This window comes from Polypterus senegalus, chromosome 1 (genome assembly GCF_016835505.1).
Source record: "Polypterus senegalus isolate Bchr_013 chromosome 1, ASM1683550v1, whole genome shotgun sequence".
Taxonomy (NCBI): domain Eukaryota; kingdom Metazoa; phylum Chordata; class Cladistia; order Polypteriformes; family Polypteridae; genus Polypterus; species Polypterus senegalus.
In genome coordinates this window covers 128120639-128138959 of record NC_053154.1, presented here as the reverse complement: position 1 = coordinate 128138959, position 18321 = coordinate 128120639, and the positions used below count along the sequence as shown (strand labels likewise).

Here is an 18321-nt window from a genome sequence, read left to right as displayed (position 1 = left end):
GCAAAATTGATTTTTGTTACTAGCTGTATTGATATGAATATCTAACGTCTTAGTGTATGCATTTTTCTTTTTTCTTGTGCAACAGCCGTTCCCTCTGGTCTCTTCCTCCCGGTGGCTGGTCAAACGTGGTGAGCTGACAGCATTTGTAGAGGAAAATGGGATTTTTTTAAAGCGCACATCTAGGCAGCAAGTCTACTTTTTCCTGTTCAATGATGTTCTCATTGTCACAAGAAAGAAGAGGTATGAATTTCACTGGCTGCTTGCTGAGTTTTTTGAAAAGACCTAAAATAACTGACCTCCATGTTTACTATTGTTTGTGCTTTATTAAATGTCACTATGTTAAGCCAAAAACATATGTGATTATTGAAGGTCTTTATTCTCCATCACAGCTAAACTCTGATTACTTATAAAAAGAAACTGCAAATCACTAGATAGCATTTTTTTTTCATTTAAATCTTCAATTTATCCCATTTTTAATTCCTTTTCCTTCTGAGTTATAACCAGATATCAGATTTTCATTTCAAGAGTGAAAAAGAGAGAGAGAGAGAGTGGGGTGGGGGTGGAGAGAATCAAGCAATTTATTTAGAGAAAGCTTAGCAGACATTATTTGCTATTTGTTGTTTTCTTTTGACCTGTTCCTTCTGTGCGGTGCTTAAAACATTCAATTCATTGCATGTACTAAGTAAGTGTCATGGCTGTAAAGGCCAATACCATGTCTAATAAGTTAAAATCAACCACAATGCAGCATTAGAACTTCTTTGGCTATGGGATTTAGGATAAAGCCATAATAATACAAATAAATACATACTATGGTACTACTATAGTCAGTCACTAGGAAAAGCAAAAACTGACCATTGGTAGGAATGTTTTAGTCATGGGCAATATTGTATGTGGCATTTTCAAGAGAAAGTGGCATGTTGCTGTGAAGTAGATAATTTTACCCCTGGTTAAAAAAAAAAACTCACTAATATAGTGTACAGAAAAGTACTCAGTTATTTACATAGTTCATCTGATACAGTTGATTAACTGAAACCATGATAATCAAAGCCCACTTAAAAAATTTCCCAGGTAACACAGCTAGTCTCTTAAAAAAGCTTAAAATTTACTTGCCATCTGAAAATTCTCTGTCAGCATTGCTTTTTGCTGTATTCAAACAGTCTGGATTGATAAATAAAAAAAGCAAATGTATTTTTGCTTTCTATCCCTCCTTTTCAGATAAGCATACAGTATCTAGTGGGACAAACTGTGCTGTAACTACATGAAGCACATGACTCATTGACGTTCGTAAACTCTTGGTTTGCTCTTTTATAATGATTGCCTAGCCTTTACTGTTGCCATTTACACTTGATATATGTTTCAGGGGGGTCTCAGACCTCCGTCATCTTTTAGGCAAATTAATAAACCAGTCTAAGACTTAGCTTTCCCCCATATACACTTCTTAGATTCATTGGCAGCATTTTTTCAAATCATTGCCTTCACTGGAAAATGAAGTGCTGGCTAAGTTAGCATTTTCCTGTACATATTAATATTGCAAGTTTTTATACAGTACACACTTTGTGGCGAGTCTGCAAATATTGATTACTTACATCAGCCATAGGATGAGTGAATCAGTACTGACATGGCCACATATTCCCCTATCTTCATGGTATATCATCTGCAGTTTGGTCTTTTCTTCATATTGGGCGGTCTTGTGGCCTGGAACCCCTGAAGATTTTATTTTTTTCTCCAGCCTTCTGGAGGTTTTTTTTTTTTTCTGTCCTCCCTGGCCATCGAAATTTACTCTTTTTCTATGTTAACTAATGTTGTCTTATTTTAGTTTCTTATTTTGTCTTTTATTTTTCTTCATTATGTAAAGCTACTTTGAGCTACTTTTTTGTATGAAAATGTGCTATATAAATAAATGTTGTTATTGTTCTTATCTACAGGGTATCCTTAACACTTCTTTTCAAAACTCTGCTTCATGATCACTGTACGTTTTGTATCAATTTTGATTTGGTCTTTCCGTTTGATTCAGTTGAGAGTTGTCAGTTTCTAATGGGATCTTTACTTTGCTCTCCAAGTCTTTTGTGGACAAATTATGATAGAACATCTACACTTCTGCACTTTAAACGGTTCTGTTATTTTTTCACAGCTTTGGTAGTTTTGTATTTTCTTTACAGCTTTAAGATAAAAGCAATTTCGACTAGAAATATCTACAAATAAAATGTGGTATTTTGTTCTTTTATTTCTTATTATTCTTTCATCTCTTTCCATATTGCTTAAATAAAAAACAAGTATTATTCACATCAGTATCCCAGTGCTCATGTACGTTTTACTCAGAAGGCTCAGTCTGTACTTTAATAGACCATTGGAATAGAAATATTTTCTGTACTGATTTTAGATATGCATGTTTATACATTGCTGCCAGTGTATAATAAAAGGCATAAACAAATTGTTTATTGATTCTGTGTATGCTGGGACATGGAGTGCACATTTGTTTCAATCAGCAACTGTTGAAGTTTGAGTAAGGTTTAATTGTATTGATCAAAGTTTATTTTTCCCAGAATTTATTACTGGAGAGCAGATAGTGTAGCTGAGAGCACAGACTTATTTTGTCCTTTATACTTGTGCCTTCTTTAAGAGTCCAGTCAAGGCTCTCCTAGATTTGTTCTGCTAAGAAAACTACCGTAATGCTTCCTGAGATTATAAACTGCATGGCCCCTGCTCACGTGCTTACAGGTTCTAGTTGAATCTGTATCAAAATTTGAATGAAAGACAAGTGGGGATGTGGTATTCCAGGTGGCTAGTTGACATTTTAAAGTCAATATGCTATCACAAACACACAACAGGAAAAGTTGAAACTCACTCAATAATCCCTTGGTACATAATAAGAAACAAATAATCAAAGGAAAAGCATTTATAAGATGTTGTTAAAAATAAATGTAACAGCCATGCCTTAATATGCTTTATTTAAAGTCACGAGAAATAGCAATGTTACAGTTTTTATCATTTCCGATTGTGTAGCTAGTTTGATTTGGAAAGCAGTACATTCCACTACTTAAAAGGACTGGACTTAAAACACAATATAGACATTTCAGAACCAGAGCTTTGGTCCTTTATGTGATTTTAGGCAGGTAACACAGAGTACCTGAATTCTTAACACGTGGACATGCATTTCCTAATATTTGAGTGCTTTGGGAGTATATTTTATATTTATTATTGATGGTAATTTTTTATTTTTATTAAAAGTCTCAATCCTTATCTGCTGTCATTAATGTAGCCATTTAAAGATCTGTAAATTGTTTTCATTTTGTGCAATATTATTTTAAGAAGTACCTCAGTTTTTCTTTATAAGTAGTTTTGGAGCTAATTGTTTTTTGGAATCCAAAATATGTAGCACCTTATGCTCTTAAGTAAGCCAAACTCTTCCTTCTGTATACGAGTATTAGTATATTCTGAACATCAAAAGCTTCCATACCGTAACCTACTTTATTTGAAATTTGTGAAGGAAATGCAAAATATAAGGTTTCATATATGGTTTTCATGTACTATATGCACACAAATCAGACAAGACCAGTTGCTGTATTTCCAGTAAAAACTGTTTTGTTTCCATTAACATAGTTTAAGTCTGGTTACTTATGCTATTATATACATTCATCCACAGTAATTCCAGTCTGCACATCTCGGCCTTATAATATCCCCTGATAGCCTATTGTTTATATGAAGCAACAGCCATTCATTTATGAGTTTTTAACAAGAAACATATGTTAATCATTGTTTTCTTGCCATCTGTTTTGGAATGGAACAGTTATATAACCACGTTTAGTTTCAGCTGGATTCCCTTCTTTTTCTTGCTATTTTCTGAGTTTCATTATTTTATTATGACTGATTATTTTCACTTTTTAAAATTTTTTTACAAATGTATTTTTAGTGTTAGTAGTTTCTTAAGCAATAATGATAGTTAAACCCGTTAAACATTTGAAGAGAATGGATTTATATCATTTAAATCTTTACTTGGAAGTTGTTCTGTATAAGCTAACAGCAGCTGTATCTTGTAAGTCTTCCTGAACTCTTTGCCTTTGATAATGCTTATTTCGGTTTCATTATTATTATTTTTAACATTCTGGCAGAAATGTATATTTTGATGAGAAATTCCATTGCCATTAAAACCATCCTTTAGGAATGGTTTATTGGTAGTAAAATTATTAAAGCTGCCGTTATTCAAAATTCTGAATATACTTGACTTTATACAGTACTTAATTTTTTTATCTTAAATAAACTACTTTTTTGAAAGTTTTCCATTTATGGCATCCCTGAAGAAATGTTAATCACTGAATGTTTTCATTTTTTCCTTTGTCAGTTCTCAAAAAGAAAAAGTTGATAGATGATGAGCAGGATATCCAGTAAACATTTGTTTTTGTTCTCTTTAATTTAATAAGTATCAACATTCTAATCCTCACCCATTTAATGTCTGTGTTTTCATGTTCCGTGCAGTTCTGTTGGGATTATTTTCTTTGTATTTGGTTTTCTTTTCAAAGGCGTGCATACAAAATTAATTGGTAGCTCTTGTGTGGGCAGATATGAATGAGTGTGCCCAGAGATATCATGGTATGAAATATGGGATCATTCCTTTCTTGTATCTAATGCTGCTTAGATAGTTTCTGAGTTCCTGAATTTGAATAAGGAGATTCAGAAAATAGACCGTGTTTATAGGATTAATTTCTTGATGGATAATAGAAAACACTCAATTTTTATACGTCTACCTACACCTTTGAGCAAATTAATTGAAACAACTTAACATTTCTCTCTTTTTCATGTATAGTCATGGTTTTATGCAGGAAAAATATATACTGTATTAGTTTGTTCACTTTTTCTGATGCAATAATCAGCGGATGATGCAATATTGACCTTGTATTACATCATCATAAATACTAGCCAGTGTTGTTATGACTTGTCAGTTCTAATACAGTTGTTGGACGAGATGGATGTGATACCTAGAAAGTTTGCAGGTTGGTTACATGAATACCAAGGGAAGATCTACAAGGAGTCAGCAGGAACTGTAGGTGTCAGTCTTGCATCTGTGAGCCATGCTATCAAAATGAAGTAGGAAAAAGGGTCTGTTACTTTAAAACTCAAAGCTAAATGTGGTTGGAAGAGGAAAATCACACCAAGAGATAATGCTTACTTAGTATGCGCCTCTTGGAAGCAGGCCAGAAAGCCTACTGACCAGTGAAAAAACAATACCTAGCCAAAGTTATGAAAGCAAAACATTACACATGGGGGTTTAAATACAAGAACTGGACTCAAGAAGACTGAAGAAAAGTCCCTTTTCAGTGATGAAAGCAACTACTTCATCCAGGGACAGTGAAGTCAGCATGTTAGGAGGTCAACACAAAAGCTTTTCAATGTCCACATTGACTAGAGTGTGAAACACCCTCAAAAGAAGTTGGTTTGAGATTGTGTTGGGACAGTTACCATATTGCGTAACCCTGCTCCACTTTGAATGTTTTTTCCTCCAAGGCTAAATTGTCGATTAATTGATTTGTTTAAGTTCACATTATACTAAAGTTTTTGGTTTCCTATGCTCCCAACCAAGTGCTTTTCTTGTCTAAAGGGTATGTTCTACTCTGACTTGGTGAAATAATTAAATCTTATCAAATTTGAGTAGAAATGGGCTTACAGGGGACTAAATCCAGGTCTTTAGAATTTTAAGAACCATTGATAAAGTTGGCCCATAAGTATTATTTCAGTTAAATAGTGAATCACATGAATATGGCCAGTAGAAATTAGGCATATCCAAGGTGGAATCCAGAAGTATTTTTAATAGAAAGGAATCTAGATCAAACTACTGTGTCATTGAGTTGAGGTGGAACCTTTGACAACTTTTAAAAAGTATGATGAAATATTTGGAGTAATAAGATGCTTTCCAGACAAGCATACTGAACCGAATGACTTGCACTTCTTTGTCAAACTTAATATGTTCCCCTGCTCTGCACACTCACGCCTATTCAGCTAACCCTGATGAGTTTGATAAATTAGGCTATCTCTAGCAAGTCTCCTGGTACTTGTGGGAAATTAACAGGTGATCTCTAACTAAGAAATATAATTCTTTAGCATGTTTTGTGGTCTACCCATGTTCATCTTCAAATGAGTCATTACACCTTCTACAAGTGTTGTTCTTTGCATGTCCATCCTACTTTAATAGGCTCTCCTCAGCTATTCTTACCCGGTCATGGAAAATGGTCCTGGTTATCCTGCACAGGAACTTTATTTTGGCCACGTACATCCATGATAGCATTCTTTTCATCATTACTCTGAACTTATAATGTTAGGTGAGAGGATTTAAATTGACCAGTACACAAAAAGCTTCTGTGAACTACATGGCTTTTTTTTTAACACCGCACAGTACTTATACAAACTGAAGCCTCAAAATTGTATCAACCATTGCCCATTAACAAAACCTCATGGGAACTTCACTTCCTTCACTAATAGCAGGTGGGCCCCCCAAACTTCCAAATAGCGAGCTAATATTCTATGGGAGAAAAACTTGACCCAAGATTTGTGGTGCAGAACTGTACCTCATCTATGTCAAAAATCCACTGCAAACCATTTTAATACATGACAGAGGTCCCGGTCTAATAAATGATGCCAATAGGAAATCATGAAGAGCAAAGAACAATGTAACCCTCACTTCACAGTATCCAAGCTTTGACTAAACCTTTATACCCAGCTCAATAAATTTATGAACAGGGAGAGGAGACGCAACGTATTTTTGGTGGATTCCAGTGTTCAATTCATAAAGACTAAAAGGCTAGTATAGTAAAGCTTCAGTGGCTCCAGAACTCTATACTCCGGAAAAACTTTCTATAGAGTACCGTGGGTTAAAGGGCATTAGCATTGTCCAGTTGTACAAATTACATGTAGCCAGGTTTGATAAATTTCTACAGCACCCAAAAACATCTGTGCATAGATAGAGTTATGTCACTATTCCCAGGTTGAAATTCACATGCTACTTTTGAACTTGTGCTTTGACTAGAGCAAAAATGATTTTTTTCCAATACCCTGGCATAGGCTTTCATTGGACACCTACAGGTATGATCACCTAATTACTTGAAAACAAACTCTTGTTCACCCTTATTACAGACTGGGACAATCACCCCAATCTGCCAGTCCATAAGGTACTGTTGTTTCCCTCCATGTAGTATCGAAATTGCGCATTAACCAAGACAGTTCCACATCATCCATTGCTTTCAGCAGTTTGGTTGGTCTCATCCAACCATGTTCTCTTTGCACTAATGGGCTGATTAGAGCTTTATTCTCCTTGGAGGATTATCTCTGTCAAATTTGTATAGGAAGAGGTCAGATAATGAAATGCCCAACATTTGATAACCCAGTAATGATTGCAATAAAACAAAAAGAAGCCTTACCTAGAAATGGCATATAGGGAGTATCTCGTAACCAGATGAGTTGCATATCCTGGTTAAGCTCAGGTAAAAGAAGCAATATGGAGTGTCTGTGTTGGTTCGCCATCCTGAAGACAAAGTTCAGGTACCAGATGTGATGCTAGATAGGTAGCAAGAATATATGGATTCCCCAATTGTCATCATTAAATGGCACCTATGTCTTTTTGGTTTTATGTTAATTATTTATGTATTTAAATAGACTGACTTATGCTATCTCTGTTTCAATGTGTCTCAAAAATGGCTTGTGGGCTGCCACTGGCTGGTCTTGATAGGGCTGTGCGATATGACCAAAATCTTATATCCCGATATTTCATTTCATATCCCAATATCACGATATAGTACATTTTCTTTGTATTCAGTGAATAGTTTATATAATCACCACTCCTTTTTTTTCATTTAAATTAAAAAAATCAAAAATGAGAAGTACTCAACTTATAATTATTTCTGTTCTTTTATTTAGAACATTTTAACAAATGTTTGACTTAGAATGTAAACATAAAATGTTAATGTATCAAATATAAAACACTTTTCAAAAACAAATTACTAAAGGCCCAATATAAAATACTGCTATATAAAATGCCTGACATTAACAAAATGTGAACTGTAGCAGCAATAACTCTCACAACATATATTAAATATAAAAGGATCAAAGCACTAACAACTAAACTATATCAGGCCAATAAACCCTTTAAACAAAATAAATACAAGTCTAACATTAACTGTCAAAACCAAATGTAAACATTGTACTTCAAACTGTAGCAGCAATAAGGCTTACGACAAAAATATATTAAATATATAATATTAAATATAAGTTTTTTAGGCTACATTCTAGTAAAATGTTAATTTGCACATCTTAGTGTGGCAAATCTCCGTTAATGAGTTACAGCTGATCGCCCCGTGCGTGGGACTGGACGGCGCTAACGTGTTGATGCCGTTCAGCCCCAAGCACGGGGCGATTCGCGGTAATTCGTTAACGGAGATTTGCCGTGTTAATGCAGTTGTGGCGTAAACGTAATTTTAACAAGATTAACGCTGACAGCAAACGCTGCAGGGAAAATTATGCCTTAAGCAAATTGTTTTGGTAGCAATTAATCTTCCAAGCTTTTAACATGCTCGTTTAAATAGTACCTTTACAACTGTAATATCCTACGTGGCCTGCCTCTCAGTTGTAAACTCTCTGCATGCTCGCTCACGTGCTTTTGCGGAGGTGGTAGAAGAGGTTTGTCGTGTTGGAGTCTGTGGTAGCGATCGGTTTGCAGCATAATTTGCACAGTACCGTTTTCTGGTTCATGTCAGACTCTTCAAATCCAAACCATCTCCATACTACAGAGGTAGCCCCTTGTTTAGGAACAAGGTCCTTCTGTGTAGAGCTACCTGGTGTTGCCTCGTCTTCATCAGCCATGCTAGTGTGTCTGCATCCACGTGGTGGCCATCAAAACAATGAAAAAAATATTGCCGTAAACAGTTTATTTTGCGACACCACGAAACAAACGATAGCGTAATGTGCAGCGATAGACGTTTTCATATTGTCATCCGATATATATCGTTATATCGAACAGCCCTAGGTCTTGAGTTGCATTTGTTTATAATGGTAGTGGGTCACAGGTACTGCTCAAACAGTCCTGTTCAATTCATAAAGGGGAATCCTTCCTCAGTGGGGGCACCAAATAAATTGAGAAATAGCACTTTAACATATTACATACTGATGTTTACAGGCCGCACATTTATGTGTCCCATGGAATTAGCTCAATGTTTTAAGCACTGTACAAATAAGAACAGGTGAAAACAAATAATAATGTGAACTTTGTCCACCTCCTTTACATTCTGTCTGTGGGGGACAGCGGCTTAAACAGACCAAGGTATGCCCTCACTTTTGGATTATGATGTACATAGGGCTTGAAGTAGGCCTGTATGCTGTACTGGCCATTCTATGATTCTGCTTTGTCTGACAGACCTATACACTAAATTTACAAGCAGCTTTGCCAACTTAAAAGGCTTAGAACTTAGCTGTTTTTACCTAGAGATGTTGAAGGATGTTCTTTCTGTGTTAGTTACCTCAGTGTGCCCAGTTTCCTTAACACAGCCCCCCAAATTTTTTTTTTGGATTAAATCTAAAATGGCTAGTATGAGTATACATTAAAGTATGTTCTCTAATAGAATAGCATCCTCGTACTAGGTAGGATTCAGATTTTTTTTATACTTTATCCATCCATCCAACTTTGTAACTCACTTATTCAGGGCAGGGTTGCGGGGAGTCTGGAGCCTATTCTACCAATGGGTAGTTTTATGAACAATTACACCACAAATGTAACTGTCCATGTGAACTGGAGTGTAGTGGCAATTCATAGTCTGAAGTTTATGTATATAAGAGTGTGCATCAATCCAATCCAACTTAAATCTGTATTTTACTGCATCATGCAAAAAAGAGAACACTGAGTGTACCCCACGAGGCCGCTTGCTAAGCACATTTTCTTCAACCAAACTTCACTGTTTTCCATGCAGCCTGCCACCTCGTGCCTTATTCCTGTGCAGGGTAGCTGATCTTCTTCACTCGCCGCCAACCCAATTTCTCTGCACATTTAACTTGTACTCAGCACCTTAGCATGTAAAGTAGCACTGTTATGCTTATGGTGTTCATCTGAATAAACTGTTTTCCTATTACTCTGAGTGATCACCGCTGACGCAAACAAAAAAAAAAGATGATACTCTAAAGCTTTATTATTGAGAAATATCAAGAAATTAAAAAAAAGTCAGCTAATTTTCTGTAACTTCAACAAATTTGTGAAATGTGATAATGTGAAAGATGCTTGTTTCATGTTGTTTGTAGTCATCAAATAGTATGTTTTAAAATTGAATGATCACCACTGAAAAGCTGATTTATTCCAGATCTGCACCTGCATCTAAGAGTGGCATGCAGCAAAATGCTTACTAAGTTGTATTGTGTCAAGAAAAACCCACACATTGCTTTAGTTGCAGTAACTTTAAAACATACAGAAAATAAATCATTTGAACAACATTCCTGCTGTTAGGGATAATTGTACTAATGTGTGGTTTTAGATCAAAGAGCTTAAACCATAAAAATTACAACCAGCTTACAAAAAAAAGTGGGGATTGTCTTCTTCTGTTTTCTTGTTTGAACCTCCAATTATGCTAATATTTTTATATAGCTTTTTATAATACTGATTACCAATCATTTCTATACAATATTGAATTTAGGCCAAAGTTGAAGATTTCTGTAACATCAGTTACAGTACGTAGGAAAATCACCTGGCTTTTCACACTAAAAGCAAAACATTTTTAAAAGAATTAAATAATAGAAAACATGATTAGAAAGGTTATAGGTAAATATCCATTTCAGGCACAACTTATCATGAAAGCAACATTAAGTTTACATTTAGTTTATAAATGAATTAATTATGTTAAAGTAAACTAATTGTTACAAATAAGTAAAGACTGTATCCTCTAATTTATTACACCACAGTTTTATACATCTTACTTAGCTGAAATTCCAAATCTGATGGTGGGTCTCTGGGCAACTGTGAATTGTAAGACATAATTCAACTTGACAGAAAGAGGACCATTTGGTTGTTTTCTTTGGAGTACGGGGGCGTTTTGTGTTGTGTGTTTATGTCATCATGGGGACAGGTGAGATTCCTCACATTCCACTTCCCTGTAATTTAAGTGCCGCTTGTGCAGCTGTTTGACAAATATTTCAACTGCGCAACACGTGACATGCTTCATTCCTGTGTGGCTAAAAGAAAATATTCACCCCATCCTCTTGTTAGCAATCTGCCGATTACTCATGTCAGGAAAGTCTGCAAAAGTATTAATTGGTTAATTATAATAGTTTTAAAAAGGATTGGTGGACTAAAAGTACTTATTATTTAATAACTTATTTTCAGTTCCGGTAAAGTAGGCAGACAGGATGGGAAAGCTATGAAAAAACAGCATAAAAAAGTCTTTTAATATGTATTTTAAAATGTTATTTTCTGTCTGTTTTTATACTATTTTGGTTTACAACTAGGCTGTTTCAAAAAATAATATTTACAAAGCAGATTCCGGCGCAAATAAGATGCTCCAATCTAGATGTCTGCACATCTTTATTTTTTCCACAGCTTTCAAGTAGTGACTAGCTATAAAGTGTATAGTAGAGTTGTAATGAAATTGTCGTATTTGTTTTGGGTGCTAATTGCCCTTGATGGGCTGGTATCGCATCCAAAGATGATTTCAGCCTTGCATCCGGTGTTGCCTCTTAAGTGAGTTTGATAATGAATAACTGAATCAGACAATTAATGGATGAATTTTGTTTACTGTTGTACCTAATGCTAATAACAGTGTCATCTCCAGACAGAAGAGCAGCTTCAGTGACAGACTTTTGTCACTGTCCTGTTCCACTGACAGACTGAGGAGATCGTTCCTCCCCCACACTATGCGACTCTTCAATTCCACCCGGGGGAGTAAATCTAAACATTAATTTTATTTTAATTTTTTTCATTTTATTACTATTTAATTTAATATTGTTTCTTTGTATCAGTATACTGTTGCTGGATTATGTGAATTTCCCCTTGGGATTAATAAAGTATCTATCTATCTATCTATCTATCTATCTATCTATCTATCTATCTAAACTGACTGGTAAACAGAAATAAGTTTTTATACATACGCATATATTGTGTTGTTTATTACAGAATCACTGAATTTTTTCTGAAACAAGTTCTTAAAAAGAGCGCTTGCTTATGTATTAGATGTGTTATATATTATGGAACAGATTTCTTATATTTAAGAAAACAGATAATAAAATAGTGCAAGTCTTACAGAGCATTAAAATTTTTTATTTTTTTTTTTATTTATTTTTTTTATTTATTAATTTTATTATAATCAATACATAGTAATCAAGTTTTACAAAAAAAAGAATTATGCTAAGCACAGATCGATCCCCACCCTTGAGAGAGAGAGCAAGCCAAATGGTGTAAAATTTAAGGCTTGTAAAAATACCTAAATCAACAAATTCTCTGTGCTTTATAAACTCATTTCAAAATATTACTGATTAGATCCTGCCATGTTTTGAAAAAGTCTGCACAGATCCTCTAACTGAGTATTTGATTTTTCCAATTTTAAATAATATAACACATCAGTTTCCCACTGACTTAAAGAGGAGAGTTTGGGTTCTTCCAGTTTATCAGAATAAGTCTGCGTGCCAACAGTGTAGTGAATGCAATCACAATTTGTTTGTCTTTCTCCACTTTAAGACCCTCTGGAAGAACCCCAAACACAGCTGTTAATGGGTTAGGAGGGATTGTGAGTCCAAGACTGTCTGAGAGGTAATTAAAATTTTTGTCCAGAATAATGTTAATTTGGTGCAGGCCCAGAACATGTGACCTAGTGAGGCTGGGGCTTGGTTGCAACGTTCGCAGGTTGGATCATGCCCTGGAAACATTTTGGAGAGTTTTAGTCGAGACAGATGTGCTCGATATATAATTTTGAGTTGTATAATTGTATGCTTTGCATATGGAGCTTGAGTGAATTCTCTGCATTGCTACTTTCCACTCCTTTTCTGATATATTAATTGAGAGGTCATTTTCCCAGTGTCCTCTTGGATCTTTGAAAGGAAGGGATTGTAAAAGGATTTTATATATTGTAGAGATGGAGTCTAACTCCTTGAAATTGAGCAATAATTTTTCCAGCGTGGATGAGGGTGCAAGATGAGGAAAATCTGGAAGGTTCTGTTTAACAAAGTTCCTGATTTGAAGATAGTGAAAGAAATTTGTAGCTGGAATGTTAAATTTGGAATGTAATTGTTCATAGGATGCAAAGACGTTGTCTATATAAAGATCTCTAAGCAAGTTAATTCCAAATTTTTCCAGATATTAAAACTGCATATGTTTGTGAGGGTTGAAAGAGGTGGTTCTTTTGCAGGGTGCCACAGAAAGAAGCTTCTCCGTCTTAAAATGCTTTCTACATTGGTTCCAGATTCTAAGTGAGTGGAGCACAATTGGGTTATTAGTGTATTGCCGATAACGTGTGTTTATTGGAGCACAGAGCAGGGAATACAAAGAAGTACTGCAGGATTTTACTTCTATTGCGGTCCATGCCTGTGTATGTTCTTCTATTTGTGTCCAGGTTCTTATCGCTGTATATTTGCCCAGTAATAAAACTGGAAGTTAGGTAGAGCCATGCCACCTTCTGCCTTTTGTCTTTGTAGGGTCGCTCTTTTGATGCGTGGATGTTTAGAATTCCAAATAAATGAGGTTATTGTTGAATCTAATTGCTTAAAGAACGATTTATTAATGTATATTGGTATGTTTTGAAATAAAAAGGAGCTTAGGAAGAATATTCATCTTAACAGTGTTAATTCTTCCAGCTAGTGTGAGATGAAGGGTTGACCATCTATGCAAGTCTTGTTTAATTTTTTCCATGCAGGCGACGAAATTTTGTTGATAAGAGCTTTATGTTTACTTGTGATGTTTACCCGAGGTATTTAAACTGTTCTGCAATGATAAAAGGAAGGGTGTCTAATCTAATATTATATGCTTGCGAATTCACGGAAAGAGTACACTTTTATTCAGATTAATTCTGAGACCAGAGAGCTTTTGAAATTCTGTGAGTGCTGCTAAGACTGCAGGCACAGAATTTTCTGGGTCCGATATATACAGTACCATGTCATCTGCATATAATGAGATTTTCTGTTCCAGTCCTTCTCTGCTAATCCCCTTTATCTGATCAGTATTTCGACAATGTATTGCCAGTGGTTCAATGGCAATTGCAAACAGCAGTGGTGACAAAGGGCATCCTTGTCTTGTGCCACGTTCTAGTTTAAAGTAGTCTGAGCAAATGTTATTGATGCAAACTGAAGCTTCTGGGTTAGTATACAGTAATTTAATCCATGCACAAATGTTGGGCCAAACCCAAACTTCTCCAAAATAGTAAAAAGGTATTTCCATTCAATCATGTCGAATGCTTTTTCTGCATCCAATGATAATAATATTTCTGGGGTGTTTGATTTAGTTGGTGAGTATATTACATTAAACAGGCGTCGAAGATTTGAAGATAAGTGTCGGCCCCTAATAAATCCAGTTTGGTCTTGTGATATTACGAGGGAGCACTTTCTCCATCCTTCTAGCTATGATTTTAGAGAGTATTTTAACGTCGTTATTCAGAAGTGAAATTGGTCTGTATGATGCACATTGTAATAAGTCCTTATTTTGTTTTGGAAAGACAGTGATTAGTGCTTGGCGAAAGGTTTGTGGAAGAGATTGGTTATCTCTGGCTTCTGTAAATGTTGCTAATAGGAGGGAGCTAGCTGAGCGGAGAATTTCTTGTAAAACTCTGCAGGGTAGCCGTCAGGGCCTGCTGCTTTTCCACCTTGGAGTGACTTTATAGCATCCAGTAATTCTGATAATGACAGAGGTTTATCGAGTTCCTCCACACTAAAAGCGTCAATTTGTGGTATCTGTAATTTATCCAGAAATGCATTAGATTGTATATTGTCTTCTTTAAACTCAGTAGTATATAGGGATTTATAGTAGTCTCTAAAAGTGTACATTATTATTTTTGTGTTCGATGATTTTATCTCCATTCGTGTTAGTGATTACGAGATTGCGTTGCGTACATCTTGCTTGTGAATTTGTTGCGCTAAAAGCTTATTAGCTTTCTCTCCATGTTCATAATAATGATGTCTGGATTTGTAAATTAGTTGTTCGGTTTCTTTAGTTGTCAAGAGGTTTAATTCTGAATGTAGAGCCTGCCTCCTCTTATGTAGAGTCTCGCTTGGTAGTCTGGCATGTTCTTCATCTATTTTAGTAATTTCACTTTTTATCTCTGCTACTTTCTTCGCTTCGGATTTATTTCTGTGGGAAAGATATGAGATAATCTGTCCTCTTAAGAAGGCCTTAAGAGTTTCCCAGAGTATTCCTGCAGAGATCTCAGGGGATGTATTTGTCTCTAGAAAGAATTCGATTTGTTTGGATATAAATTCAGTACAATTCTGTCAGCTAATAGAAGCGGATTGAGGCCATCTGCGGGTGAGTGTATGGGGCTTAGTAATTTCAGCTCCAAGATCATCGGAGCATGGTCTGAAATAACAATAGCATCGTATTTACAAGATTTAATCTTAGGCAAGAAGTTATTATCTATAAAGAAGTAATCAATCCTTGAGTAGCAATGATGTACTGGTGAGTAGAAAGAATATGTTCTTGAATTTGGGTTTAAAAACCTCCAGGGATCTGATAAGTTGTGATCAGTTATAAACTTTGTAATTATCTTTGCGGTGTTAGTTGCGTTCCCCTGTGGAGGAAGTCTTATCTAAAAGTGGATTTAGAACACAATTAAAGTCCCCAGCCATTATAAGTTTATGAGTGTTCAGATTGGGAATGGATGCAAATAAATTTTGTATAAATTCCTTATCATCAACATTAGGTGCATAAACATTTATCAAAATCATTTTACAGTTAGATAAGTCTCCCATGACCATCACATATCTCCCTTCAGGATCCAATACTACATCTGATGCTACAAATGGTACTGTTCTATGTATAGAATTCCCGCCCCTCTAGTTTTCTTTGTAAAACTATAATGGAACATTTGACCAGTCCAGTCTTTTGCAGCGGAACTGATCCTTACTTAGTAAGTGGGTTTCCTGTAAAAATACTATTTTAGCATTTAGACCTGTTAGGTGAGAAAGTACTTTCTTTCTCTTTAATTCGTGATTCAGGCCTTTAACATTCCAGCTTACGAAGTTAACTGTCCCATCATGGAGACACTGATTCTGAGTTTTTGATGTCATTTATAGTCTTAACTGGAAGTGAAATAGTTTAGGTCTTAATTTCCTATTCCCCAAGAGTTGTTGCCATGCAGCTTATTATTACGTTGATAGTTATAATTATAAAGATTGAGATGATAGATTAGATATAGATCAAGCCTGCTCTCTTTCTCTTCCCCTTAACCCCCACCCTCCCTTTTTGCCTCCCCAGGTGAGGCTAAAACCCACTTCATGCAGTCCCAGTCCTCTGACATACCCAGAGACAGAGCACGTCCAAAGCACATCAAGCCCCCATGCAGTGGCTTTAAGGTTAAAAGATAGAGATATCTGTTACCAATATAGTCTTTAAAAGAGGAAAAAGAAAAAAAGAAAAAGAATTTTGCACTTAATATATACATATATATATATATATATATATATATATATATATATATATATATATATATATATATATATATATATATATACATACATATACATACACATATATACATATATATACATACACATACATATAATCTTCAGCAATTTTAGTGCATTAAGATGATATCCCCAGATAATAAACCCAGGTGATGGTGTTAAAGATGTGTCCAAAACAAGCATAACAAGTCTTAATGCAGTAATAGCAATAACAGTAAACCAAGGGTATGATATTGAACAGTCTCATTTAGGGTACACATGAAATAATTAGAAAAGAAAAAAGAGGAGGAAAACGTAATTAAGCACAATAAAACATAAACATTTAGCCCTAGTAATACTAAGTAATAATAAGTAATAAGTAAGTAATAATAATAATAAGTAAGTAATAATAAGAATATGAGAATATATGCTGATAAAAAAACCCGTATTTTAAAACAAATAGATCAGACAGTAGATTATTAATCCTAGCTTTATCATTTACCGCCATGACTCACAATTATGTATCAGAATAGTCCCGGGATCAGCTTTCTTAACTCATTTTCTGCCTCCTCCTTGCTAGCGAAAACATAGAAATGACCCTGCCATTCCACTTTCAGTTTTGCCGGATACAGGAGGCCGTATTTGACATTGGCTTGCCGTAGCAGCTGTTTAATATTATAGAAGGCTGCGTTTAATAGCTGTTGCTGGAGAGAAGTCAGGGAAGACGCGAATGTGGCAATCTTCATATATAATATTTTCCTTTTTTCTGAGGAGTTCCATCACCTCTAACTTAAATGATAATCGTTCAAAACGAACTATAAAAGATCTTGGTCGGGTCTGACGGTGTTTGATCCGCGCTGTAAGCCGCTGCTATCTCAGATTCTGCTTTAAAGTCGCCCCGATTATTTTAGAAAAAGTTCAGTTCGAATTTCACAGGGTTTAAACTTTCTCGATTCTCCGGCAGGCCTTCAATTCTGACATTATACCTTCTACTGCCATCTTCTAAAGCAGCCAGTCTGTCTCCAAGTTTTTCTCCGAGTTTTTTACATTCCGAACTGGCATTTACTGCTCTTTCCTCGGCACTGGAAGCTAGATGTTCGGCTATTTCGATCCGATTCGTGAATGTCTCACTAAGATGCTCCAATTGATCAGCAAGCGTGCTCAGTTTAGCCGAGTTTTTCTCAATGCGCTCTTCAATTTTGCCCAGCACCTGTCGAAGTTCAAGTTGGACCTCTTGACGCAGCCTTTCATTTGCCTGTTGGAATTCCTGTCGCAGCCTTTCATTTGCCTGTTGGATTTCCTGTCGCAGACATTCATTGGCCTGTTTCATCTCCTGTTTTAATTCCTGTTTCAGTCTCTCAAGTGCCTTTGCCGTTGCTTTCTCATTAGCCTTCTCGCTTTCCTTTATATCTTGCGTGAGCTCAGCGAGCAACACTTTCAGTTCAGATAGCTCAAATGTGCCTTCTTGTGCCGTAGATGAAGCAGCAGACTCTGCTGAAGCCGGTGTCCCCGCTGCTCCAGTCCCGCGTAATTGCGTAACTGAAGCCGCGGACCTCCCGGCCTTTTCCAGTTTCAGGTAATCCTCTCCAATCGGCGAGCTATCCACATCTGCACTCACGATCGCACCTTCGCTCCCCTTTTCGCTCTCAGCCGGCGACGATGTAGCGGACCGTGGTCCCGAGGAGTCTGTACTTTCGCCCATCTGATCCAGGTCTGTCTCTG

General features: G+C 35.9%; 1 protein-coding gene across 1 annotated transcript in view; it reads left to right on the top strand.

The window, feature by feature from the left end:
* Positions 1-18321, top strand: part of LOC120531789 (rho guanine nucleotide exchange factor 26-like) — a 116988-nt gene that overhangs the window by 66944 nt on the left and 31723 nt on the right. The window contains exon 11 of the mRNA XM_039757533.1: positions 86-240. Coding sequence (XP_039613467.1) covers positions 86-240 — 155 coding nt within the window. The remainder of the gene's footprint in view (positions 1-85; positions 241-18321) is intronic.